Genomic DNA, 27,234 nt, shown 5'->3' on the forward strand with positions numbered 1-27,234 from the left:
ATACAGATGGATGACAGACATATGGCTCAATATTTGTGTACATCAAACCATACTATAGTGCTTAATATCTATGTTCACATATTCAATGTTCTTGGAGGGTGCCTGCGACTTCTTAACCACTGTGAGCAGCTCTATCACTACAGCCCCAGGGTTGGGCAGTATCTGTGCATGTGGACACCTGAACTAGGCCTGGATTTGGAGTGGATAGACCACTTTGAGGGTCTCTATCTGGATCTGTTGCAGGCGCTGTCTCTTAAAGCACAAGTCACAAAACCTGGGAAGCTGGAGGAAGAGAGCTTTGTGAAGTATGGGCATTCACTCTAGGGTTCTCTAGAGTCACAGGGGTCATAAAATGAATCTCTCTATATGGACAGGCTTCTCAGAATGACTTACAGGCTGTGGTCCACCTACTCCAACAATGGCTGGCTGTAAAGAGAAAGTCCAAGAACCCAGGAGTCATTCAGTCCATAGGACTGGATATCACAGCTGAGCTTTGGTATGCGCTGGAATTCCAGAGAAGCAGGCTCCAATGCCAATGAAGGAACAGACCTGATGGCAAAGTGAGGTCAAGCAGGCTAACATCAAAAGTCTTCTTCTTCCATGTCCTTACATAGGTGTCCAGCAGAAGGTATGGCCCAGGTTAGAGGTAGGTCTTCTAGGCTCAAAAGATCCAGATTAAAGGTTTAAGTCTCCTGGGTACAAAGATCAGGATTAGAGGCAGATCTTCTGACTTGAAAGTATGCAAAAATCCTTCGTAGGTGTGTCCTCCATTTGGGAGCTAGAGTTCCAGGTGTCGTTATATTGACAACTGAGAATCACCATCCCAGTGGGCACATCAAGGTAAGTTTATCTAGATATGATATGCCCGTGCCGTGTGGCTTGGACTCTGGTTCCTGGGACAATGCCCTAGTTATCATGGTGAATGTCCTGTCATCTCTGGCCCGGGACAGGTGGTGAATAGTAGCGCATGTCCATCTAGGCGCACTGGCAGCAGGGAGCGGACTCCAAAGATGAATGGATTCGCTGATATCAAAGGAGGACATGTGCTGGCTTTCTGAAGCCACTGCTGCCCAGAGCTGTGGCTGTTCGCGGGTGGCTTTGCTCCAGTTTCTATTAGTATGGTAACCCTGTAGTTCTATAAAACCAAGTCCATGAAGGTAGAGAACAATCAGCTGTCACATCTCTCTGAGGACCATGGCTTCAGGACGCCTGTGGTCCCACTGTGACAGGGGCAGCCCAGGACTGGGCTCTCAAGTCCAAAAGTGTTTTGTCAAAGCACACAGCCATGAGAACAGAGAGGACAAGATACTTGGTTCAAGTTCGGCAGCTGCTGGAAGGCCTACCTTGTACAGAGAATACCACCCAGGAAGAACACCGCAGAGGTAGGAGGCATTTGCTAACTCACAGGCAACTTCTGGGTTGTGTTGGTAGAAAAAAAAAATTAAGTAAGATTGAGCTATGCTGTGCCTTCCCTTCGGAGGCGCTCACGGATGTGGGCAGAGCCGCTGTGCTCCATCCTCGGCCATCAGATGGCCCTGGAGGGCAGGCACATCATGAAGGACCATTTTAAGAGCTCTAAACTCAAATAATAACAAATATTTGTTTGTCTTAGGAGTCTTAATTTGCAGTTTCATGCAGCTCATAGGGTGTGTGTGTGGTGGGGAAGGGGAGAGATTTACAGACAGAGTTACAGAGACATTCAGCAAAGAAATTGCCAAAGAAGGGGACCATGATATTAAGGGTGTGACACATGTGGCGAAAGATGAGAATGTCACAGCTAGAGAAACTCACCTTTACCTGGGCATGAGCTATACATGAGTCTGCGAGTGAACGAGTTTCCTCTGAATTCTTGCTTCTTTACTCGTCATCTCAGGACAGCAAAGCTTGCCGTGCTTTGATCCCTGAGTGTCATTCACCCTCTCTACAAACCACTCAAGTCTCCAATGCCGCCAACTCCCAATCATGGCAGCCATGGGCAATCAACGGCCCAGAGAGCCTTGACGTGGCTGGATGGTAGTGATCCAAGCCTCTTGACTGAAAAGCTGGTGTGGCGGTGTGTTTCACTATTGGTTGTTATTCATTTGTGTAATAACTTGATTCTCAGCAATGTTATCACGCCCTCCTACTTACCCAGCAGACATTCATTCAGAGAGGCCATCAGTGAAGGCTTAGGCGTGTTTCCCCTGATCTCTCAGCCCAGAAGTCAGAAGACGAGGTTCTCCCCGTGGCGACATGCTGTCAGTGAGGATGGCTATCTGCTGAGCTGTCTTCTAGAGGGGTACTTAGTGAGCTGGTAGAGGCACCCATAGTCATCCGACATGCCACTTCTCAGGGTTGTGAAAGCTCACAGAAAGACCACACAACCGAGGAGGCAAAACCAGAACCATTCCTTCAGCCCCATCACACTCACCTGTCTTAGAGGGATGCTGGGGACAGAACTCAGGTCCTCCCGCCGGTGTGGCTGGCACTTCACCACCTGAGGCAAGCCTTGCCTCAGCCTCCTGTGTTAATGACTGTTGGAGTCCCTGATGGGAGGCCTGGCTTGCAGAAAGATTGATCGTCATCGTAATTATTATAAAGGATTACTGAGAAAACACTTCTGTTCAGTCCCCCCACCCCTGTGGAGACTTCCCTGGACAACGGTAAAGTTAAAATAAATTCACGCAAAAATAGAAATCTAAAATTAAATATTTAATTAGAACTCTGATTTGCTTTAAAGATAGGTGGCATTACACAGGTTATGTTACACTCTCTTTATAATTTTTCTTTTGACAAAAAAAAGATACTGTTCATTTTAACAGGCCGCTTTAATATTAATACATGTCGAACAGGATTGGAACTGAAAATCGGCTAGAGAGGGTGATTTTACATTATCAGGAAAATTACAGTTTTGCATTGTAAAAACATTTATTTTTTAACAATTTACCTACATTAATCAAAAAATTACAGCATATTTAATAATTTTACAAATTCTTCATAAAAAATATATCTCTGTACAAAAAGGTCTTCCGCACCTACGTTGTGACAGCAGCGTGTGGAGGGGACAGGAGGGCGGGGCAGTGACGATGGATGGATGGATGGTTTTCCTGATCATAATGCCAGCTTTCTTTCCCCCCCTTTTTTAATAATAGCTTTTGTTGTTCTTGTTGTTGTTGTTTACAAAATATTTTACAGAAGAAAAAAATTATTGCAGCTAGCCTGAAGGCAAGATGGGCAAAGACAAGCAACAGTTGAACAGCTTCGAAGCATATAACCTGTCCCACATAGCGCGTCCCCTCACTGTGCTCTGGGCGCCTCAGGGAAAGTCTCTAAGACCTCCCTGAGGAAGATATTCTTGACTGCCCTGCTGGGTCTTCAATGCCTCTGAGACTGGTGAAACAGCACACACGCACACACACGCACACGCACACACACACACACACACACACATACACACACACGCTCTAGGAAGGACTGGGCTAGGCGCTCACCTGAGAGTGCCCCTCTGTGGTGGTGTGTTGGTCTGAAATACCTTGATGCAGTTTGGTAGCTAGAAGTCAGTTTGCACACAAAGGAAAGCGACACTGGTCTGATCATGTGGCTCCTTGCACGTATGGATGCCCTGTCTGAGTTGTCTTCTTCGTGTAACTGGATGGCCAAGAGGCCAAGGGTGTGGGGACAGAGACGTTAGTTTAGACTCCAAAATCAGCATTTTGCACCTAGTCAGAGTGACTCAAACTTAGATATATACAATATATATTTATATATATATACGTGTGTGTGTATTTCTATATACATCTAATATATATATATAGTGACCCTGTTCTCCCTTGCGCACTACAGTCCTTGGACCTGCTGACATTTTCTGTTTTGTTTTGGCTCAATGTGTGTTTAGGAGCACATTCTTGATGACATCATCTGAATTTCCCAGGGATCTAATGAACCACTGTGTACCTAGAAGAACCCCAAGGACGTCAGCTTGGCCAGAGGAACCTCTGCCGGTACCCCTTCCTAGGACATGGGCTCCTGCAACATGGGACCCAGTGAACTGAGGATCACCAGAAGAGGTCAGGAGCCCTGATATACGACAGACAGCCCTTGGAAGAAGAGCAGGCTGGAGGTAGCCCAGTGGGGCCTCTGGAATACTCAGAATTCAGAACCTTGAAAGTAGCGATATATATGATATATATGATATCCTAGTAAGCTCCTTTCCCACAGGTCCTCTGGGAAGTCCTGCATTTACTTGTCACACAGATAGACAGATACATCCGTCTTAGAGCTAGCCATGAATGTAGTCACCACTGCAAACAGAATGTCCTCATGGCATCTGGACCCACCGGCCAGTGCAAATCTGGGGTGTGCAAAGGGGAAATTTTTACCATGTTGGCTGTGCATGAAACATCAAATAATAAAATAAGCATCATCTTTCCAAAAATACTTTTATCAAACAAATATAAATAAAAATAAACATGATCTTCTCTTTGAATTTCTTACAGACATTTCTCTGGCCCTGCCTTCTCTCCAGGCTGTTTGTTTTATCCTGTGGGCCGTGCCACCTGGATTATTTATACCATAATGGATAGTCTACCAATAAGGAATTTTAGGTTTGGAAATCATTGCAATCATTTCAAGAAAGGCAAGTAATCTATAAAACAGGTCACCACGAGGTGTGCTAGCAATGCCTGCCTTTCTGATCCTGATTTTGACTTGGATTCCCTTCTGATTTCCTCTGAGCTTGGGTGTGGCTGTGAGATAGACTTTCAGGGCAGTGTGCGCAGGTGATGTTACAGAACAGAGACAGCAAGCAACCCGCAATGAAAGACTGCACTGTGAACTGAGACCCGGGGGTTCACAAGCTACCTAAAATAAATTACTATTCACATCGATACATGGGAAACAGACATTGCTGGAGACCCCTGTTCCCAATTAGTGTGGCATAGACAATCGTTGTAAGAACGTGAAGGAGAGAAAACAAAAGAAAGAAAAGCCTTTGTTTCAACCACCGGTAGTTGGCAATGAACTTGACACATAAACGTGGCTAACAGAAATGATAATAAAAATAACTTGTTCACAGTACAGTCTCCTTTTCAAACTGCCCTGTCTGGGGATATTTCCCCTTAAACCCAGCTGAACTGATGGTGGCATCTTCTGCTTGACCATACAACATGAGAAAATGCTTATGTACAATGTATAGCGTATATAAACCCTGTGTAAATAGTTTATTTAAAAACCAGACTCAGTCATTCTTAACACCCTAGTGCAAAATGTTGAGATTCAAAAATTCTGGGATGGAACGGCTTGACTCGTGAGACCTGCAAACATCCCTAGTGATTGATGGGTGCCCAGGGAAGCCTGAAGATCCTCCGAACATGTTGTGTCTCAGGCAGGGCAGAGGGAAGCAGGCAAGCGCATGTGCACTTCCAAGAAGGCGTTTTCTCCAGGAAGGTGTTTCTTTTGTAGAGAACTCTTGTCCAGTGAGGAGGGATAAAAGGAAAAGAAAAACACAAAACACGTATCGAGTCGCTACCATTTTGTCGCCGCACCTGAAGGATGTATCCGTGTGCTTAGAAGACTCCATCCAAAGGCATCCTGGCCACACAGAGACACAGAAGTCAGAGGCATGAAGGACCACCTGTCTCTACGACTCCGCAGTCTTCTTTGCCCTCGCCGGTGTTGGCGTCTTGATTTCCGGCGGATGCAGCAAGGCTTTGATAATCCACTTTCCCGATGACGATGTGTTTGCAAGTTTAGCCTCAGAAGACTTGGTCATGACTGAGGAGAGATTCCCACTGTGTTATGCCAGCAGATGATGGCCAAGGTTGCTGCAGCAAGGCAAGAGTAGAAGGGAGGGTGGTATATGGCACCAAAGGATTTTACTGCTTGTCCATCAGAGGTATGGCTATGAATCGGTCCTAGGGGGCACTGAGGGCTATACCACTGTACACACTGTGTTCAGAGTCGTGTCAAACCTCACAGCCTTGGCCTCTGTGGGTTTTAAGTTTGTATCATACATGGGGTTTTCAAATGAAGCTTGTCCATTACTGTTCTCATGGCCGGCGTAGCCATTATATTGAACTTTTGGTCTTGTTCTACAGAGAAAAGAGAGCACACAGTCAGATCAGACCCTTCACTGCAAGGACACAGGCCTGTTTCCCAGCCTCCTCTCAGCCTCTGTGCTTCCTCAGCAGGTTCGGAGATGGCAGGGCAGAGCAGCTACTTCAACACTGTTGGTTCTTTAAAAATTGGTGGTTGGCGTTCTGTGGGCTTGGGCAGTTCTGTGGGCCCAAGAGCAGTGGGACCAGGATTTATCCCTAGTGCATGATCTGATAACTTACTCAGCCTTGATGAAGGGAGGGGCGCGGGGTGGGGGCTTTGTCCTGCCTCAGCTTAATGTACCAGACTTTGTTGACTCTCCAGGGAAGGCCTTACCCTCTCTGAGAAGTGGATGCATGGGGGTGGGGGGGGGAGGGAGTGATCCCAAGCAGAGGAGGGAAGGGGAACTGTAGTTGGTATGTAAAAACAAAAACCTTTTAAATATAAAAGTTAAAGAAATGATGCCAGGTGGCAGTGGCACCCGCCTTTAATCCAAGCGCTCAGGGGACAGAGGCAGGCGGATCTCTGAGAGTTCAAGGCCAGCCTGGTCTACAAGAGCTGATTCTAGGACAGGCTTCAAAGCCACAGAGAAACCCTGCCTTGCATAAATGTGTGTCTTTTCATGTGGGCACAGCCATATCCAAGACCCAGTGACTCAGGTGCACGTAAGTGGCAAAGCCTTCACCGTAGGAGGTGAAGCTTAGAGCAAAGTCTAAGTGTGTGCAAAAATTAGCAGCTTCCTCCTTAAAAACTGCAACCTGAGACTGCGCCCTGCCACAGACCTCCTACCAAGGAGAACTAGCCTCTCTCCATTGCGCTGTGTGGAAGGAATATGCTGAGGTCCTGGCTGATGGCATGGTTGGTGCTGCTCCAGGTAAGCGAGTGTGACCCAGCTTTTCCGTGCATGGATCTCCACGTGTGATCTTTCTTCATTCCCTTATCACCTTAGTCAGGGTCCCAGGACCAAGCTGAGCAGAAAGCGGCTAAGTTCTCGGATTTCTTTCCCATGTTTGTGTTTTTAAAATAAGAATACTGATAGCCACAGGCAATGAGGACAGAGCTACAAACTACTGAGAGTCTTAGAACCTTGTGTTTACTTAAGAGTACAGCAGTTGGAAGTTGTATTTAAAGAAATTCAGTACATAACTTACTTAACGATCCCCTAACTTCAATTTTGTTTGTATAACAAAGATTAAGTGGAAACTTGTGCCTTAAATTAAAAAAATGTGGCAAACTTAAGGAGTAACCTTGTTTCTGGGGCTCATAATGGTGCTATTTTTATAAAATGCTACTACTAAAAAGCCAATAGAATTGTCGAGTCATTTGGCACACAACTTTTCCCAGAATTATATTATCCACATAGAGAAAATGCACACAAGGACTTTGAATTTTTCACAACCAGTGTTTGCTTATTTTGTCAGGGTCTCACAGAGCCCAGGCTAGCCTCAAACTCTCTATGTAGTTGAAGATAACACTGAACTGATGGTGTACCTGCCTTGACCTCCGGGATGCTGGGATTACAGGCATGCAGTAAGAATAGGACCCAGGGTTTTGTACATCCGAAGCGAATGCTCCGTCAGCAGAGTGCTTCCCTAGACTGCCTAGAATGTTTCTCTTTCTTTTAAACTCTGTGCATACATATAAACTCCAAAGAAAAGAATCCATTTGTTCAAATTTCTCCAACCCCCTTAAATTCTGACATTTCCTATTAATAAGGATTTTCATGTTAATAGATGTCAATGTATCTTTTCAAGGGATGGAGCACAGGTAGGTGGAGCACTATTCAGACATACTAAGAACTTTCGAATTTGCTGAAGCAAGAAAGCCATCAAAAATATATAAATCTTTGATTCATAGAGTTGAAAGGGCCACAGAATCTATTCCTTTGCCTCTCCTGCTGGAAGGCTGCAACTCTCCCAAGGCTCTGAAGTCCTTAGGACCAATGACCATCAAGTATATTTCCAGACCAGTCATCCATTCCTTTAAAGCTAACTACTTAGACATGCCCTGCTGACAAAACAGATAAGAATCAAACAAGGAAACATGGATCAAAACAAAAATCATCCGCAGACACTCCAGAGTCTACACACTCATATCTAAGAAAGCACCTCAGCATTCCACGTCAACTTTTTGGCAATGTACCATACTATGAGCATGAGAATTCAAGCACACAGCTGTTCAAGCCGACACACCACACCAAGAACCCTTGCAGGGAACTCCTGCCTCTGCCATACCTGTGTTTGTAGAGGTAAAATGCAAACCCTGATAAAATTAGAGCAAAGAAGGGAACGAGAATTGCAGCTGCCACGGAGCCACTGCTGGTGCCCTGGTAATGATTCGAAGAATCTGCATCTGAGTTGGAAGGATCTAGAAGACAAAAAGAGTTGGAATTTGATGGCATTAGGTACTGCTTAGGCAAAAATAGCTGTCTAAGAATATATTTTAAAGGTGAACACAAGAATCAGAATTTCCATCCCACGACAAAGCCACCCAGTGTTCTTTTCTGAAGATTGCTCATCAAACTTGCTCTCTGTGGACTTTCCTGTTCTGACCTAGCTATGCAAATGGAATCCTCTAGACTTTTCAATTAGCCTCAAGGCTCACAGGTCACCCCATCTTATCAAGCATCAGTATTTTACTACTTTTCTAATGTGGACTGATAATTCATGCATTGATGTACACACCACATTTTTTCTTGAATAAGTTTTTCTTAGCTGATGGACTTTTGGAAAGCTTCTTCTTGAGTGATGTTACAGATGATGCTTAAAGCATCTGGGACATGTGTGTGAGGACGTGTGCTCAGTTCTCTTGGCAGGTCAAGGAGGGGTGCTGTTCTCTATTTAACTCTGTCGAATTCTGACAAACTCCATTAATCAGAACAGTTGGATGGCTTCACATTCTGCTGGCAGAATCTGAACTCCAGTCCCTGCTTGTTTTGATTTTGTTTCCCAGCTGTAACAGGGCCTGCGAAGTAGTGTCTCCATGTAGTTTTGCTTTGCATTTTTCCCAGTGGCTAATCTTCTCTGACACTGTTCATCTCAATTGTCAGCTTGATGGGATCTATAACAACCTGACAGACAAGCCTCTGGGTATGCCTCTGGGAATTACCCTGATCACATTAATAGAGGTGGTAAGATCCACTCCCCATGGGTGGTGGTATCAGCCCGTGTCTGGGATGCTGGACTGTATGAGTGGGAAAAGTGAACGGAGCACGTGTTCATTGCTCTCTGTTTGATTGTGTGTGACGTGTGTGTAAACTCCCACTTGACTTCCAGCCATGGCGGACTGTAACCTGGACTACGAGGCAGCATGAAGCCTTTCTCCCTTAACCTACTCCTGGCAGAATGCTTCATCTCGGGAATGGGAGGAGACGTTAATAAAATGTCCAACTCTTTTGTGGGCATTTTGTCTGCTTGTATAGGATCTGGGAAACTTATGCTCCCCAGTTCCTGTGTTGTTGGCTTGGTCATCGGCTTCTATGATACGGAGCCATGAGTGCTCAAATTTATCACGTTCACATATTTTCTCTCATTCTGTGTGTACGGGGCCGTCACTCACTTTTCCTATGGAAGCCGATTCATACTTAGCATTGTGCAGATGTTTCCACAGTAAAATTGTCTTTCAGATTAACTTAATTTCAGTACCCATTCAACCATAATCACTTTTATTTGGTTAATCTATTGACTGAAGACAATTAGGAGGTTGTTATTTTCATCCATAAAAAATAAAAAAAGGGTTTTATCCTTTTTATTCTTGAATGAATGACGGCCACTGGAGCATCACTAAAACATTGGCTTTTCTGATTAGCTGAAAAGGGGACTCACTTGGGATCCAAATTATTTTCTAAAGCAAATTGTTTCTTTCTTACAATAAGGTCACCATCCCAGGGGGATAAAGATTTCTTGTTAACACAAGCTGTTATTTTGTTCTGTTGAAAAGAATGCGGGAATATGAAGAAGACATGCTGGAATCAATGGTGGCTTCTGTCCTTCACCAGATAGGTGAACCTGACATGCCTGTAGTTTCCAGGGCAGCTCACTGGTGTCTGTGACCATTGCCAGAGGGTGGGAAACAGAAGAAAGGAGGGAAAATGGGGGCCTGATTTGGCCTAGAGCAAGGGACAAACTTTAGCCCTGGCTAATGTTAGTCTGATGCATTTGTTTGATTTCATTATATGCAGATAACACAATCTATTTTGAAAGATTGTCTCAGCCACTGCTGACATGCATTCAAGTTCTGATTAGGAGACTGCATATTGGGTGGCAGAAAGGTAATATTTTATAATGGCTTGTCCTTACTGATTAGATTTTGTTCAGTAACCTATAGGTAGGCGACCGCTTTCCTTCCCTGTCTTGGGTATCTGGATGACAGTCCTGTCAGTGCGCCCTCAGTGGCAGTCATCCCAGTTCACGGTCTGACTCTGGCTTCCTGTGTCTAAGTCTGTAGAACCAATGTCTGCACGGTAAAATTCTTCCCCACAAAACAATCAATGTGCCGATGACAGCATACAAGCAAGTAAATCAGATTATTCTGCCCAGGTTAAAATACAGTGCTAATCTCATTTCACAAGCGCTTCTGCTTCCTGTCTGTGGGTGTGGATAATGGCCTCCATGAGAGCAGAACTCAGCACACAAAGCAAGTCCTGGTTGGAATCTCACCTAGTGGGTCATTCTAGAGTAGGCTAGGTAGGGAGGTAGGAGTGGATCAGAGAGGAGTTGGGGGAGAAGGGGTGAACATTATCTATTATATGAAATTCTCAAGGAATTAATCAAAGTACTATTTACAAGACCCAGCTGATACCCCAATTCCTCCGGTTCACCTTTGTGGGTCACCTCTTTGCAGCTTCTTCTCAGAGGGTCATTTAAAGGCACAACTGCTAGCTGCTTTAAACAAACAATGAACCAACAAGAAGTAAGCTTACCTTGTCTTTCCAGCTTGAATTTCCCAAAGTCTTTTCCATGTATGTTACCCTGAAAGGAGAATCCCCCTCTCTCAAGTCCTGAGGACACCTGGTGTGCAGAAAGGAGGGCAAAGCACAAGAAAAAGGAGAGAAAACACAGCTGTCACCCAAACCTAACTGTTACCACTCAGATTTAGACACTGCAGGACCAGAGCGTAATTTTCCCCCAACTAATTTTAGTGACATAGGGAAATGGAAAATCAGGATGGAGCTAAAGTTAAAGCAACAACGGGAAGGGTCACTGTCCCAGTTGGATCTCGCCCAGCACTGGGCACGACCTTCCCTAATGAGGAACACTGTCCATCAGCGCACAGCTCTCATTATATGATTTCACTGGAATGAACTAACTCCAGCAGCATCGCGGGAGGCTGTGTAATTCTGTTAGATAGTGAACTGGAAAACAACCAATGGCAAACTTGCAGAGAGAACCACCAAGTGGAGCATGGCCACTTTGCTTTCTGTTTTCCGATCATGACTCTTCTGGAGCCTTCAGAGAATTTTCTAGGTGGTCTCAGAATAGCCACAGTTCTAACAGCAGAAGCTGTGGTATTAAAAGAGCATCGCCTAGACTGAAGAACCTATTTGCCCTTAGCAGCAACAATCCCTTAACTCTAGAGCAACTTATCTCATCTCAGAGATCTGGTTGCTGCCAGCACCAAATGATGTGAATGGTGGCCATACTTCAGAGGTACCTTCTGAGTTCCAGAGGGATGGGCGGTGTTTCCCTTGCCTAGAATTCCCAGTGGATCACGAACTTTTCTGCCCAGGCCTTAAAGGGTGGCGACTGTGTGAGAAATTTCATGAAAGCACTTACATAACCATCGAGTCCCCAGTTGTCATTTTCAAACTTGCTCACGAAAATATCTGCTGGGCCTTTGATATGAAAAGCTTTCAAAAGTAGGTGGGCCTCTTCCTTCTTGTAGACCCCTGAAAAAATGTCAGAGTTGTCAGTCCTGCCCTGCAGAAGTCAGAGTGTGACTTGGCCATTCACAGACCCAATCAGGACCAGTTACAGTGGGGAAATCCTACCGCAGACAACAGAACATTTAAACGTATGTTTTATTTTCAACTTTGAACCTCAGTATTTTTACCACTGTGGGATTGGAGAAATCACTTCTTGCCAAAGTTCTTGAATGACTCTTTCCCAAACAGATGTACCATTGCATTGTGCTCAACACCGCTAACCAATAAGAAAATTACTATGAACTCAAAGCTGCTGACGGAAAGAGCCAGCATTTTCATGTGTATTTTATTTGCTTCTGAAGACAGGGGTATGGAGAGAAAACAGACCAAAACCTTAACTCAAAACACAGCTCCTTTTAGAGATGGCTGGCCCTGTTCGTAGGAAAAGCATCACAGTGGGGAGTTTTTGAGGATAACACAAGAGGCAGGCAGAGGGACCGAGTAGCTGCCCCTGTTAACTACACCTGGCTAGGGATGGCTGTGGTGCTGCCCAGAGACAGGGATGGAAACCTGCCTTACACTGGCAGTTAGGGTCCCACCAAGGGAAGAATACACAAGCCACAGACATTAAGCAAATACTGCTGCACCTGTCATACGTCCCACAGGCAGAGAGGACACAGGACAGGGGCCGTGCTGTGTAAAGTTGCACAGGAAACTCACTATCACTCTCTAGAGGAGCACATCCCGACATCCCAGGAGTGAGTTCCACAAGCAGACACCCCAGTGAGAGGGACCCACCGCTGCTGCCTACTAACAAGAGCCACCTGCATCTCACTCTGAGCAGCACCTTCCACACAGCAGGCAATGATCTTTTTATTTCCATGAATTTAACCTCCAAATCTTTGAACTTGGACCCAAGTTCTACAAGATGAAAGGAGAGATAACAAATATATTTTCATTTTTCATGATTACAAAAAAAAAGCACGAAGAATGAAAAATGTCACACAACCAGCAAGTGCTCTGCAGACATCACTTCCTTTCATCTTTTGGTCATTCCCTTTAGGTACCCTACTGTGGGGAGCCTGAGTGCTCCTGGACCTCCCAGGTCCAAACCGCGGATTCCCAATGGTCTGTGGAGACAGAGGGCTTAAATCCCACTGGATCTTATCCTCTCTCTCTCTCCATCTCCTCCCACCTCTCTTTCTCTCTATGTCTCTCTCTGTGTGTGTACAAATGAGCTCACCCATCCATGCATAAAGACAAGCTAGAAGTTGATGTTGGATATCGGTTGAATACCTTCCTCTATTGTTCTCCAATTTAATTTTGAGACAGTCTTTCATTGACTGAACCAGGAACCCAGCACTTGACTAGCCTGGCTGCTAGCAAGCCCCTGGGATGCTCCTCCCTGTGACTTCCCGTGCTGGGGTTACAGATGTATACCCGCACACAGAGGTTTTGAAGACATGCTGAGGACCTGAAGTCAGGTACCTATGCTGGGTTGTCAAGGTTTACCTACTGAGACAGCTCCCAGCTCGTATTGGAGAATTTCACTGAAGAAAAGAATACCAAGTTCCTAATTCTATGAGGAGGAATGTCCAATGAAAGTTAGAGTAAGGAATTTAAATATTAAAAGTTCCACACGGGCTGGGTGTGGTAGTGCACTCCCAGTACCAGGAAGGCAGAGGCCTGGTCTACAGAGTGAGTTCTCAGTCGGTCAGGGATATACAGAAAGATCTCATCACACACACACACACACACACACACACACACACACACACACACACACACACACACAGTTTTTTAGTTTCTTTTTTATGTGATGGAGTTCCAAAACTCAATCTAAATCATTTGCTTGGACATTTCTCCTCACAGTACTGAGTCATTCACGGCAAGCTTAAGCTTTAAGAAGTCATTCATGGACAATGATATATCCCTATAAGAGGGGGAAGTAATAAAGTAATAAAACAACTCTAGATGTCAGACATGATGACTCACACCCATACTTTAGGCACAGGGGAACAGGGGCAATAAGATTCCCACAAGTCTGAATTTCTAGGCTATCCATGGCAATGCATCAGAGCATACGTTACAAAAAAGCATCCGTAGATGTATATATGATGGTGCCGTCCTTTCTGGGTACCAATCTGAGTTGAGATTAGATGGCTTAGTGCGCAGCTGGACTTCTGCCAGTTACTCGCCGGAACACTTGGGAAAGTGGTTGGATTTCCCTTAGACTGAATATATGACCGAATCTCTCTTTACTTCTCTCTGTGAAGGGCTATGGCAAAGTTCTTACACTGCAGCATCCATGAAAAGTGAACATGATGCTTCATGGGAAGTGCTTGGAGCACATCTGACGTGTTTATGAACGAGAGCTTTCTGTGTTACTCAGGCCTTTTATCAACCTATAATGAAACTCATAAGGAACATGCGTGTTAAGAAACAAGACACCCATATGACTTAATCCAGAGTCACAGAGTTCTGGATAGGAATGGGGGGGTCTTAGTTTAGTATGTCATGTATGTAATTTTAAAAAGTCCCATTTCTGTGTCAGCTCCACAAACCTTGGAAAGAAAAACTAGCACAAGCAGATCACAGTTGCTGAGGACTCGAATAGTATTCGGTGTAGGCAGAACCAGCACCGTTTCTACAGAAGTTAGAAGATGAGCTGCCAGGCCCTCCCCAAGGAGACACCGTGGCCCATACCTGTCAGCTCCAGCTGCACTTGCGAGGCTGCGGCGAAGGTCGCATTCACCTTGCTGCTGGTTGCATTGAACCAGTCCACAGTGAGAGTTGCAGGCTGCCTTTTTCCCAAATATTCGTAATATCCCTTCCATACCGAATTGATGAAAAACACATCAGAAGGAACTGTTGATAGAAATGGGGACGGAGCAGAATTAAGACAGGCATTGGCGTGGAATCTGGACATTTTTTAAACACAGGAAGGCCTAAGACTGCCCAGTTAGGAAGCACAGTTAAGAACAGCGTAAAGCCAAGGGTGACCTTGAGAACTGTGCTCTGAGTGTGTGCAGAACAGCAAAGGAGCAGGGACACCAAGGCTGTGGCTCTCACTGCTCCTTGGGAAGTTACTGAAAAGAATGGCTGTGCTGGATTTACTAGACACGCCAGGCACAGAGGGTTCAGTGAGCTGATCGTGTTAGCTTTAGCCAGTAGGAAATGCGCTCTACTGACCCCGACTACTACTGCCAAACCTCCATCTTCCAGATTTATTCTTTGACAGCCATGGGAGATCTGGAGGAAAGGACACTAACAGTCTGTCCGGGCCCCACTCCCAACAAATGGGCACTTTCCAGTACTTGATGGCTCCTGCCCTGAGAAGACAAGAGGCACACCCCTAGCTAGTATTCTATGCTAACTTCTATGGGGGAAAACAGTCTAGTGTTAATTTGAGAGGCAGACAGGGCAATCTCATCTGTCACTTTTATATATGTTGCTTAAATATGGACATAACAGAGACAGGGAGTCTTTGTAACGTAAAATTCCTCTGTGACAAGAATTTGCAAAAAGGTAATTGGGTTATTCCTTTGGTTTTCAATGTTTATTACAGGTATTAAATTTGTCTTTTATGTCTCCCTGGCAATAGTCATATATAAATTCCTGTTCTCCTGATGACATTAATATAAACAAACAGAATGACACCTTGTAAGTACCCACCAACATTAGTACCATGTCTCCAAATGATTTCCACCTGATAACATGCCTTTATCATTTAATTAGTCAAAATTGACTGTAGATAGATAGCATGGGCCTCAACAATGTTGGCGTTGTTGGGGAGAAATATTTAGTTCTCTGTAAACATATAGCCTTTAGCAAATCTAACAATGTGATGGATGATGACGTCACAGGCATGCAACACCTACATCCATACTTCCCTTCCACTCCAACCAACCACCTTCCCATCTCCCTAGACCAGCCAAGCCTACAAAAACCAGACTAGCAAATTAATCATTATGGAAGAATCCAGTCTGATAGCCACCTATGATTTGGGTATGCTCAAAGTACTAATAAAGATAAGAATGGATTAAAGTTAAAATTAGTAAAAAGCTGATGTGTCCAAGTATTGAGGATACTTATAAATAAGCAACAATGAACATTTTTAATTATAAACAGATGTATCAGAGACCTTCATTTTAAGCAAAACACATAAAGTATCTTACTGTACATTACAACAGCCCCTAAAGTGACCTTTTACCCATTAGAATTTACATGGTCTGCTGAGGACTTTGTTGTATATGGTCCAGCTACTGCCCTGAGCTACCACTGTGGGTACATTGCTATGACATGCCAGCCTGGCTGTTTAGAATTAGGAAGAACCTACAGCTTAGATTCTATCTCAATCTCTAAGCTGAGGTGTGATCATCGGTCACAGAGGTGATGCTTTCAGCTGGGGTCCTTTCCACCTCACTCTCTTACTGAGTCACGGGCAAGAACAAGGCAAGGATTAGATTTATAATATACCGTCCTGACCAACACCATTTTCATTAGCATTTCCCTTTAGAGGAATGACATGCTGATGCTAACGTGTGTGCCAACAAAGGCGTTTATAGCTATTCCAACATCTGTAACAACACAAAGTTGGCAAAGAGAAATGAGGATGAAAATCTATAATAACAAAAGCATATTCTGCTTAGTTCCCCAGGGGGAAATGCTACCTGGCCAAGTGCTTACTTTGTCATTGATTTATAAGTTGTATTTAAATAAGATCACTCAAAAATTCAAAGCACATTTTTCCTCCTCATGTATAGACTGGGAAAAGTCCCCTAATTCCACTGGTACTTTCCTTCCTCATCTGAGAATTAGAGAGTAAGCAGAATTTGAACTATCAGCATTGCAAACAACCTTCCAGGTGGATTCTGGAATACCGTTTTATATCTAAGAAACTAGGGCTAAAAGCTGAGTAAAAAGCTGATGAAAAAAAAAAAGCTGAGTACTTGGCAAGTCGTTTTGTATTTTTACAAAGTTTTACTATTTTTGGTTAAAAGCAAAGTCAATCATGGCTTAAAACAAAACTGGTGGATACGTCTTGTTCATTCAGTGCACGTTTGCGTTTCCAGCTGGGACACCTTTTCCTGGGAACAGCGGGGCAGCTATTGGATTCTCCACATGACACATTATCAAGGGGCCGTATCTGTTGGCGGGCTAAAACCTTCATCCAGAAGTCAGAGGATGCCTGAGCTATGGAGATACTGGACCGCTCAGATAGTAACTTTAAAGTTGTCAAACGCCTCGGTGTGCGTGCTAATTCCCTCGAGGAAGGGGACTGCAACCCTATTTATAAGGCTCTCCATCATACCACATGTGGGGCCAAAGTGCCCAGTGTGCCTTCTAGTGAAGTCCCGTGACCGCACCAGGTGTGATGACATTACGTGGTGACATCCCACTAACGAGCCACTCGGGTGAAGAAATTGAGATGTGTGCAGGCGTGGTGCTTAGTGGGGACCGACAGATTCAGAAATTTAAATGCTAAGAATGGTCTCACTGTGCAGGGCTGAGAACAAGTCAGTTTGGTTGAAAGCTAGAGCTCTTCTGGTATACGAACCTGGAGTTTTAGTAACTGTTTCATTAACTTCTCTCACTCCTTTACCTACAAGTAAAAAGACAAATTATCATTTTCAAAAACATTTATTTTTTGGAATCAGGTTGAAAAAAATGTCAATTTGAAGCGATTCTCCTTCCTCTGGATTTATAAAAAGGTACAAAATATAAATATTGTATGCACAAACACTTTCGACCCGGGTATTCATGGTAGAATCTCCTTGTGTGTGTGGAATCACTGAGCTCGGTGGTGAGGCCCGTTTCTGTGCATCTAGCTTGGAGGTTGGCGCTAAAGGTGCTACAACAGAGAGCCTTGCAAATGAGGGTGGCCGAGGGTGAGCTCCTGACAGTCTGAGAGGACATTGCTGCCACCAGCAGGAAATATCCCAAGAGAGGAAAATGTCACAGTCCCTCAGGATCCCACTACATCTGTGGACTTAGAGGATAACGTGGAAGAATGTCAGATCCCTTACTCCATACACCGTGGAGTTTGGTCAAAACTAGCTTTCTAAGGCCTCAGCTCTTATCCTAAGATGCAAACTACTTTATTAATCTTTTTTCTCTTCTACTTATGAAAAGAAATGAGACGCTGACTCGAGAACTGTGAGCATGCGGGCTCCAGGGAGTTCAGGCTGAAGTTGGGGTGCCTTGGTACCCTGAGGCGTCTGCACCCATTGCCCAGTGACTGTCACACAGGGTGTCCCAGGTCAGATGCCGATGGCCTTTCTCATCAGATCCGACTCAGACCCGGTCCTCCCCTCAGTAAACGCATGCATGTGAGCGATTAAAGGCACTGTTCCCATGCTGATTGCAAGTTTGCAGTGGAACCGATATCAGTAAAAGAAAAACTGCCACTTCACCACCCAATGGCTTGTGATCCTAAAAACAGCACCACTCACTTTATATATGCTCAGATTGCAGATGTCATTTATTGACTCTTTTCATTGTAAAGAGACACCATTCTCTGACGTCATAGTGCGTATTGTTCTTTTAGCTCAGAATGCTTCTCTTCAGCCAAACAGCTGTCCTCTGTGGTCTAAATTTCAGTTAATAATGAAGTCTATACATCCATTTCCTTTTGCTCCTGGTGTCAGCCACTTATGCACACATCCAAGCACACAGAGCCCAGGCACTGTGGAGCACTGTCTGTGGGGCACTGATGCTCCACCACAATGTCACATGAGGGTCCCCTGACCTGCACACTAGCCTGACCACAGGGGCAGCGCTTCCTGGCTCTTCCGAAGTATGTTTGCACACCTCGACCAGGGACTTACTTTTACAGACCGGTGATTTCCCTGTCCATTTCATATCGGCCTTACACGTCCTGTGTTCAGATCCACCAGCAAGGAAAAATCCCGGATGGCAGGTGTAGACTAAAGTGTAGCCAAAAGCTGGAAGATCGATGGCTCTCACATCTGCGTGTGCTGGGGTTTCTGGCTGCCGGCAGGCATGGGCTGAAAAGGCATTTACTCCGTTAAAAAACTTTGGGGCTGTCCGTTCGTTGTTAAAATGTTACATTACATGGGCCCATAGGAACTAACAGAGGGATATTCTACAAAGGGTTATCTTCATAGGTATTGTACACCTGAGAAATGTGTGTGTGTATACATACATACACACATATGCATACATATATACACAAACATATGTAAGAATAATAATGTATAAAAATTTAGAGGAGAGATCCTAGCTTCATTAAAAACAGAATCCTCTGGTATAATACAAGAGAGATAATATGTTCAAAATCCTTAGTGTGGGGTTGGAGCAATGGCTTGCTATTTAGGATCCCTTCTTATCCTCCTAGAGGACTCGAGTTTGTCTCCCGGTACCCATCAGGTGGCTCACACCCTCCTAGTACATCAGTTCCAGGGGTCCTTCTTCTGGCCTCTGTGCACACTGGCATACATGTAGACAGGCACAAATAAAAAATCAAAGTAAATCTTTAAAAATCAATAATAACCATTCCAATAAGCTAATATATGCTCAGATATATACCTGGGTTCTTGTCAGCTGTCATCAAATATATTTATTGCTTAACTAAATGGGTGTTAAATTTTGATGTGTTTTAGAAGTTTAGTCATAATTATAAGCTATATAAGTCACAATGATAAGTTCTTAATTCTTTTAAAAATATAATTTGGGAATAAATAAAGTTGGAAAACTCATGTCCTACCATAAATAACCTCATTTTATAAAACCTGTACATGTCTGTAAGTGAAAGACTCGCAAGATGGTTACAAAGCAAACCTCTAATTTTACAGTTGTGAATTCAGTTGCTTTAAGTATTGTCAATAGTTCATATTTGGGCATGCTTTCCATCTTTATTCCTGTATTATAATGCACTTCATAATGCGCGCGCGCACACACACACACACACACACACACACCTGAGTGTGCAGTGCACCACTGCTTCTCCACACGGTTGAGCAGTGACGTTGATACGTCAGCTTTAAAAACAAGTGCGCACCTGCTCATCCTGACAGGGAAGTACACGATAGATTTCACCTTACCCGCCATTACAGTGACTTTTCACAGCCTTCAGTTAATGCTTTTATGCTCAACATCACAAGGTAGGGGGTTGCCTAAGATAAGTGGTGGGTGAGGGTGATGTGAATCATTAAGTCCACATCCCACAGCACTTTCTCATTCTCATGATCGAATCACAAAGCAATAATTCAATCCATCCACCACGCTGCGGTGATCAGTCTTTACACACATCCACAGGTCTATAGCTACAGCACCACGCTGAGCGCATATATTGAGTCCCTGGCTCATTCCCTGATCCAGTGAATGGCGTGTGGACATGTGGAAGGACAGTCTGCACTCAAGGGTCTTCTGCCAAGCAGGGCTGAGGTGGAGGTCACTCTGCATCTTGGGTTTCTGGCATTTGCCTCACATCTCCTGGGAACCTAGTTCCCGGTCACCTACTGCTTCATCCTCCCTCGCAAGACTTTCTGATGCATCAGAGCTTGGGGTTAAAGCTCATCATTATAACCAAGTCCTTAGCCTGGTTGGTCTGACTGGTCGAGGAACCTTAGGAGCATTTTGAGAAATGCACAAAATTAGAATTGGAGAATGAAAAATAAATGAACCCCTGCTCCTCACAGGTTCTCCGGAAACTGGGAGCTCTTTTGCAGACACTTTGCAATGGCTTTTGCAGCTGCGGAGGGAGAATCCGGACTTACGTATACACTCTGTCTGGATCCCACTCCATGTGAGGTTTGCAAGGCAGGTCCGTGTGGTGGAGCCTTGGATGTGGTAACCCTTCCTACATCTGAAGAACACGGTGCTTCCAACCTGAGGAGAAAAGCAACAGGGCTGCAGACGAAGGCCAGCACCCCAGAACCACGGGAGGTGTACCAGGAACCTATGCTGCTGTGACTCTGGAGGGACTAGCACACCACTTCTGCGTGCATGGCAGAGGATCACTCTCAAAACAGACAACCTGTTGAGTCCTGGTGGTGGTGGTGGGGTTTTAAAGAAGAGGAAACTGGATCTGACAATCAACATGCTTGTTTATTTGGGTCAACAGAGTCTGCTTTAGCATGGTGACAAATGCCTGTCATTCAGGAGGCTGAGATTTGAGGGTTGCAAGTTCAAGGTCAGCCTGGACTTCATAGTGAGCTCCAGGTTAGCACCTGCATTTCAGAAGTCCCCCTCTTCCATTTATGCCTATTGGTTTATTTTCCCTCCCCGTACTCCCTGTTTCTGATATCCTACAGACTGCTCCTCAGGCGAACTGCTTCTGTTGAAGGCTCTAGAGGCTGGCCATCTGCCATGCTCTCCTGGGATCCATCACACCTCAGTGTGTCAAATCTGTGAACCGTGTCTGTTACCTGAACATCTTTCCCATCTGACGCCTTCGCTTGTGCCTCATCTCTCTGTCTCCCTCCACCCAGGAGCCCTGCTGTTCTCAGGCCTTTCCCTGAGCCAGAGTCACTGGCCATTCAGTGCTATAGCTCCCTCCACATTCTTTCTCCTGTTCCCACCTAACCAGCAGCGATTTCGAGAAAGCCAGGTTTCTTTTAGACAATGACCTATGGTCGTGCTTTGGGTACACCCAGCATGCATCATTCTCACACTTGAAACATAATCACAGGTAAGGTAGAGGAAAGAAACGACTATCTTGAGAGAGCTGTCTGCTGGGGGGCAGCTCTGCTGGGGGCTCGCTGCATCCACGGCATTTCTTTTGTACCTAGCAAGAGTTCAAAGATTCCAAAATCTGTCTTCACACAGCTCTGAGGCTTTACACTGTTCTTTGTCTTCTCGTGAGTACTAGACTGCACTATTCCTCGCTCCACCTCCACCTCCACTGGGGGATTTTGGAAAAACTATAATTAAAACCATGAGAACCTAGCTAGCACGTTGGATGAGAGACATGCTGGGGGTGTGCTCTGCTCACGTGATGAAGTAGCAGTGAGGATTTATAACCCATGGAAAAGAATTCACCTAAAGATCTAATCAGGAACTGGTACCAATTGGAGAGAAATAACAACCTGCTCCCTTTCCGGCAGGGATGGTTCCTGTCACATATGACCTCCCAGGCTGCCTGGGACACACTGATGGGATGCACCAATAGGAAGAGGAAGAGAGCCCTGCCATTACCTGTTCAGTAAAGCAGCTTTAGTCAGATGTGCCAGCCCACGGGAGCAGACTGTGTACCTGACCTGTCCTCTGACTCTACGGGACAGGGCTGACCAGACAGCTGACAAATAGCTAGTTGCTCGACTTCTGCAATTAGCCTAATGCAGATGGAGCCTTCCAGAACTTAAGAGACTGCTTTCTGGAGGTGGTGTTTCAGCACACAGCTCAAGAAAAAAAATATATCTGGTTCTAATGAAGAAGCAAACTCCAGGGCCGGCTACATCTCCCAGTTCCAGCCTCAGCTTTAAAACGCCATGTCCGTGTCTTTTAAACAATAATGAGTCACGTTGTTGGGAGCTGTCTCTTGTTAATTCCCTTTGAAGGGGGTGAGGCATTTCTCTGTCTTGTTGAGCTTTTTGTGACTCTATACTGTGCCCAGGTAGGCTAAAAAAATTCTGAAGTTTGTGGTGACCAATAGTAATCATTTTCCAAAGTGCGTCAATGAGAGCAACACCCATTTATTTTCCAAATGACCAGAAATTTGGAATTGAACATTTAGCTGTCAGAAGGCATTTAGCTGAAGCCTGAGGCCGTGCCTGGATCATAATACACAATGCGCTGAATTCAACCCATCTACTGTGAGAATTATTCTGGGGGACTCCAAAGGGAAGTGACAGAATAGCAAGGGAAGAGGGATAGTGCCAGTGAAAATAGAAACACTCCAGTGCTCCTGAGAGATAGCATGAAGTGGTGCAGGGAAAAGGCTTTTATTCTAGACTGGTGGGGCTATTAACTTGAAGAGAGCAAACACATCTAACTCTGGGCGTCTGAGTCATGTCACAGACAGTGGGAGAAATCACATGAAGGATGGCCACATCAAATGCATCATCTTCTATTTGAAGTATGTCTCCATTAATCGTAGCAATGATGTACACCATATTGAAGGCAAAAGAACATTTCAAAGCGATGCTCATGTGCCAACAATTGAAGCTGCTTTAGAAGATCGTCACGAGAACTAACCTTGACGTGGAACACATGCTGTATTCTGGCTTTGCTTTTCTTTCTGGAAATGTGTATCATTTTCTAATGGCGTTTTTATTTTAATGTCTCAATTACTGACTTGGTAATTGCCCTTTATGTCACTAAACCAAAAGTATGCAGTCATGTATGCCTCTCAATGAAAACAAATATAGCCACGGGTACAATGCTAATGGATTGGTGAATTGGCTTCTGCGTAGAAGTCCTGGTTGAAAGAATCTTCTGTGCAAACATGTAATACGCACACGCCAAGGAATACAGCACTGTACCACGTGATTGCTATCATTTAGGTCTCATGCCTCCAGGGCACAGAAAACAAAAGGGAAGTACCTCATATCCTTTAGAGCTATTCTGGATTCCAAAGTGGGGAGTGCCAGGGTCTGGGCAAGCGGTGTGGGCTGGATCTGCAATTCACAATTAAAAATAAATTGTAGCACCTTTATTGCAAGACCTTGCAAAATTAGACATTGTTTTCAAAATGCACATGATATTTTATATGACCCGTTAAAGTAAGTGGCTGCCTCCATCTCCTTGGATTCTTTATCAGTTTTTAATGTAGATTTGCATATTTACACCTAATCTGCACATTCACATCTAATCTGCATATTTTCATTTGTTTGCGATAGGTCATTTTTCCTCACTCTCTGGCGTCTGTCTCTCTGCTGATAGAAACTTGTTCCTGAATATTAAAATCTAGTAAATCATTTACTACTCTGACCTTCCAGTTCGTACAGATTCACTGTTGCAGTTGCTCATCCATAGTAGTCCCCCTTCCTTCCTTCCTTCCTTCCTTCCTTCCTTCCTTCCTTCCTTCCTTCCTTCCTTCCTTCCTTCCTTCCTTTTTTTGAATATCATTTTCTTAAGTTTTCAAGGTGAGAATCATATATAATATTCCAGTGGAGAATTCTGGTAATATATCAGGGACATTTTTCATATGTGTGGGACGTACACAGATAAGTGGGCACATTGTTGCTGCTCCCAGCTGTCCAGAATAACATTGACGGGGCCTTAAAAGTGTTCTCCTAGGTCTCCTGAGAAGTCAAGGAGACACTGCTAATCCAAAGCAGTCTGACATGCAGCAGCTTAAAGCCGAATGGCAGGCAATGATCCTGGAGTGAAAGGTGTCAAGGAAATTATTTCTAATGCTGCCTTTAGTTTTAGATATAAGCAATTTGATTTCTGAGAACAGTGCTGAGGCAAAAGCTCTTAATTCCTGTACTGTAAATTTGCACATGAATCGCAAAGAATAGTCTCTTTGCTGTGGTAATGGTAATCATTGCATCATCCAGAAGACTCCTGCCCTGGTGACAAAGCTGTGAGTCCTGGCTGGAGACAAAGGTGCTCGGGTAGGTAAGAGTCCATCAGGCTTCTCAATCAGTTTCCACGGTCTGAAGGAGGCTGAACTTCTCTTAGCTGTACTGATTATCGTCCTTCTGACCAGGTCCTTGTGCACGCTACCATCTAAGACGCAGCTACAAATGAGCCTGCGGACTGTGGTGGCATCAGCCCACAGCTGCCCCTGCGCCCTCGCTGTGCCAGCACGTTACCTATACAAGTGGGCTGGACTCCGCTCCATGTTCCGTCCGCCTGGCAGGTTCTCCTGGAGGACCCCACCAATATGAACGGAGGTTTGCACTGGATGAAAACCTCAGACTTAAAGGTGAAGCTTTTCCCGCTGAGCCGCCCTTCGGCAGGAGTGCCGGGATCGCCACAGAACACAGCTGGGGAAAGAAACAGGCCTCGTCACACACTCAGCATGCCTGGACCAGGCTAGTCTGTTAAACCTGTTTAGATCCTAGGGGCGGCTGCAGAGTCTGCCACTAAACCAGCAAACTCCTAAGGAGAAGGCACTGTGACGGCTAATGTTAGGGTGGTGGCTAATTTTACGTTTAAAAGTTTAAAGTCTCTGTGCCTAAGAGAAATATAAAGCGAAATTAGACATCCAACTGTTAAGAGCTGTTAAGGGTTAAAATTTTTATGGCCATTTCTGTTTCTGTCAACAAACCTGCTTTGCTTTGCAGGAGATGACCTTCTGCTTGCTAGAACAAATTTGAACTGTATTCTTTGCCTTTACAAACCACTGACTGAGGTGGCTGGGTGCTGTGTTTAGGAATCCCAAGTCCCTGGTATGGAGATTTGGCACTGGTACCTGAATAGAAGCCTCTTCTTTGTTATAATTTATTAATGGCTACACTGGTGGATCTCTGAACCACCTCAGACAGGTAATAGCACCTTCACACAATTTGACCACAATCACACATGCTGCTGGAGGTACCTACCCCCACCCCCGTGTCTGTGATCACAGAACACACTCTACCCTCGGACTTACGCAAGCACTGAGGGACTTCTCCTTTCCACACGCCACGCCCTTCACAGGACAGAATGGCCGAGTGCGAGAGCTGGTAGCCGTCCACACAGCTGTAGCTTATGCTGGCACCCCAACGGAAGTCTGATCCTTCTACCTTCCCGTGCGGCACCAGAGGAGGCTGACTGCATAGGACAGCTGTTGCCAAGAATAAACAGGTCAAATACTGATGGATATACCAGCAGGGCTGTTTATGTCCTCCCCTCCCCACCGCACTCCCCCCCACCGCATCCCTTACTGTGGCTCTTACCATGGCTCTGACCACAGCTTGTGCCATTGCGCCCATCCTAGAGCGTGAAATAGACCATACCACCTAGCACCAGCCTTATCCTCCACCACCACACCTCCCACAGTGGCTCCTGTCAGCGTTCCTGTTACTAATGCCCCTTTAAAAAGAAGGAATTACTGACGGGAACAGGAACAACATGAGGGTTTTCCTCCTGTTATTTCTTCCTTAGCTCAGAAGAAACATGTAAAAGTAACCATGAAGTCAAACCACAAAGCACTGCAGGATGAAACAGTATTGCATCTCCTGTGCTGGTTACACACATGGCCAAAGGGGAAAAAAATTCTATGTCATTTTACTCCCGATATTAAGAACAACCCTAAGGACGGCTTGGTCATATAACATCAGTGAAGCTTCAAATTTATGTTAGAGTTGGCAAGACTTTCTCTTGACATCAATCATTTTATTTATTTAAAGATAGCATATAATTTACCCAAAGATACTCATGCACTTATGAACAGTAATTCTCTAAAGATTTTAATTACATGTATTTTTGTGTGCATATGTGCATGCAAGCGCAGGTGCCTGTGGAGACCAGAAATGACAGATGCTTTGGAGCTGGAGTTGCAGGTGGTTCTAAGTACCCAGCACGGGTGCTGGAAACCAGACTTGGCTCCTCTGACAGGGCGATGCACTCTCCCAGCCACTCAACCATCATCTCCCCAGACACCCTGAATAACTTTTAAAGAGTAATTCATAAACGTCTGAACATGGTTCTGTGAAATGAGACTTGCTAGAGTTTCATTTGAGTTTGGGGGTTCAGTATTCACTTTCTGGGACACTGCAAAGACAAAGCAGGAGGTGATGGCTCGTAGGTCCATCTGCCGCACTCCAGAGGTTATTATAAAATGGGAGAATTCCCCAAGCAACATGTGAACATCCCCTTTGAAGATGAGAAGCTTCCTGACTCGGGAATCAATGGCACCTTGGGTGGCAGAAGGCAGAAGGGGAGGACATGTTTGCGAGTGTTCATACTCACCCATGCCAGGTCTTGGGGGAAGCACCTGTGGGGCACACAGCCGCCAACACATGAACCTAGCAGGGGGAAGTGTGCCCTGGCTCTGACACTCAGCCCTCTGCCCATTTAGTCATTGGCTTAGCGAATACTTCTTGAGAACTTCTCAGAGCTGGTGACTGAGGGGGAACCTGTATTTGTGGACCACCCAGGGAAGGGATCTCCGTGGGAATAGGATGAACACTGGCGCTCAACAGAGGATACCATGTGAGGAGTGGGGAAAAGGCCAAGAAGAGATGGAGTGGGACGTGGGGGTGTCAGGAGGACCCTGTGACTGACTATGGGTAGGATGGGGATTCCTAAAGGAATACAGTGTAGAGACATACACAGAGTCCCAGCAGCCAGAGGGTTAATTCACCGCTTCCCACTGTGAACCCTTGACCCAGACGTGTCCAACATAGCTGGAGTGTATCATTACACATTCATTGGTGCCGGTAACAAAGCAAACATGACTC

The 27,234-nt window shown here is 45.1% G+C and overlaps 1 protein-coding gene across 2 annotated transcripts in view; it reads right to left on the minus strand.

Annotated features, from left to right (window-relative positions):
* Positions 1–2,670: 2,670 nt before the first annotated feature.
* Positions 2,671–27,234, minus strand: part of Csmd1 (CUB and Sushi multiple domains 1) — a 1,402,422-nt gene continuing 1,377,858 nt past the window's right edge. Inside the window, exons 60-70 of one of the 2 annotated variants that reach the window (XM_075986281.1) lie at positions 25,443–25,616; positions 24,661–24,834; positions 23,444–23,517; positions 20,677–20,788; positions 18,766–18,945; positions 17,496–17,540; positions 14,642–14,803; positions 11,847–11,959; positions 10,994–11,081; positions 8,307–8,439; positions 2,671–6,068 (exon numbers count right to left, since the gene is read on the minus strand). In XM_075986281.1, coding sequence (XP_075842396.1) covers positions 5,909–6,068; positions 8,307–8,439; positions 10,994–11,081; positions 11,847–11,959; positions 14,642–14,803; positions 17,496–17,540; positions 18,766–18,945; positions 20,677–20,788; positions 23,444–23,517; positions 24,661–24,834; positions 25,443–25,616 — 1,415 coding nt within the window. In that variant the 3' untranslated portion in view covers positions 2,671–5,908. The remainder of the gene's footprint in view (positions 6,069–8,306; positions 8,440–10,993; positions 11,082–11,846; positions 11,960–14,641; positions 14,804–17,495; positions 17,541–18,765; positions 18,946–20,676; positions 20,789–23,443; positions 23,518–24,660; positions 24,835–25,442; positions 25,617–27,234) is intronic. The other variant, XM_075986282.1, reaches the window with a different exon arrangement.

The sequence above is a fragment of the Microtus pennsylvanicus genome, chromosome 9, assembly GCF_037038515.1.
Source record: "Microtus pennsylvanicus isolate mMicPen1 chromosome 9, mMicPen1.hap1, whole genome shotgun sequence".
Lineage (NCBI taxonomy): Eukaryota > Metazoa > Chordata > Mammalia > Rodentia > Cricetidae > Microtus > Microtus pennsylvanicus.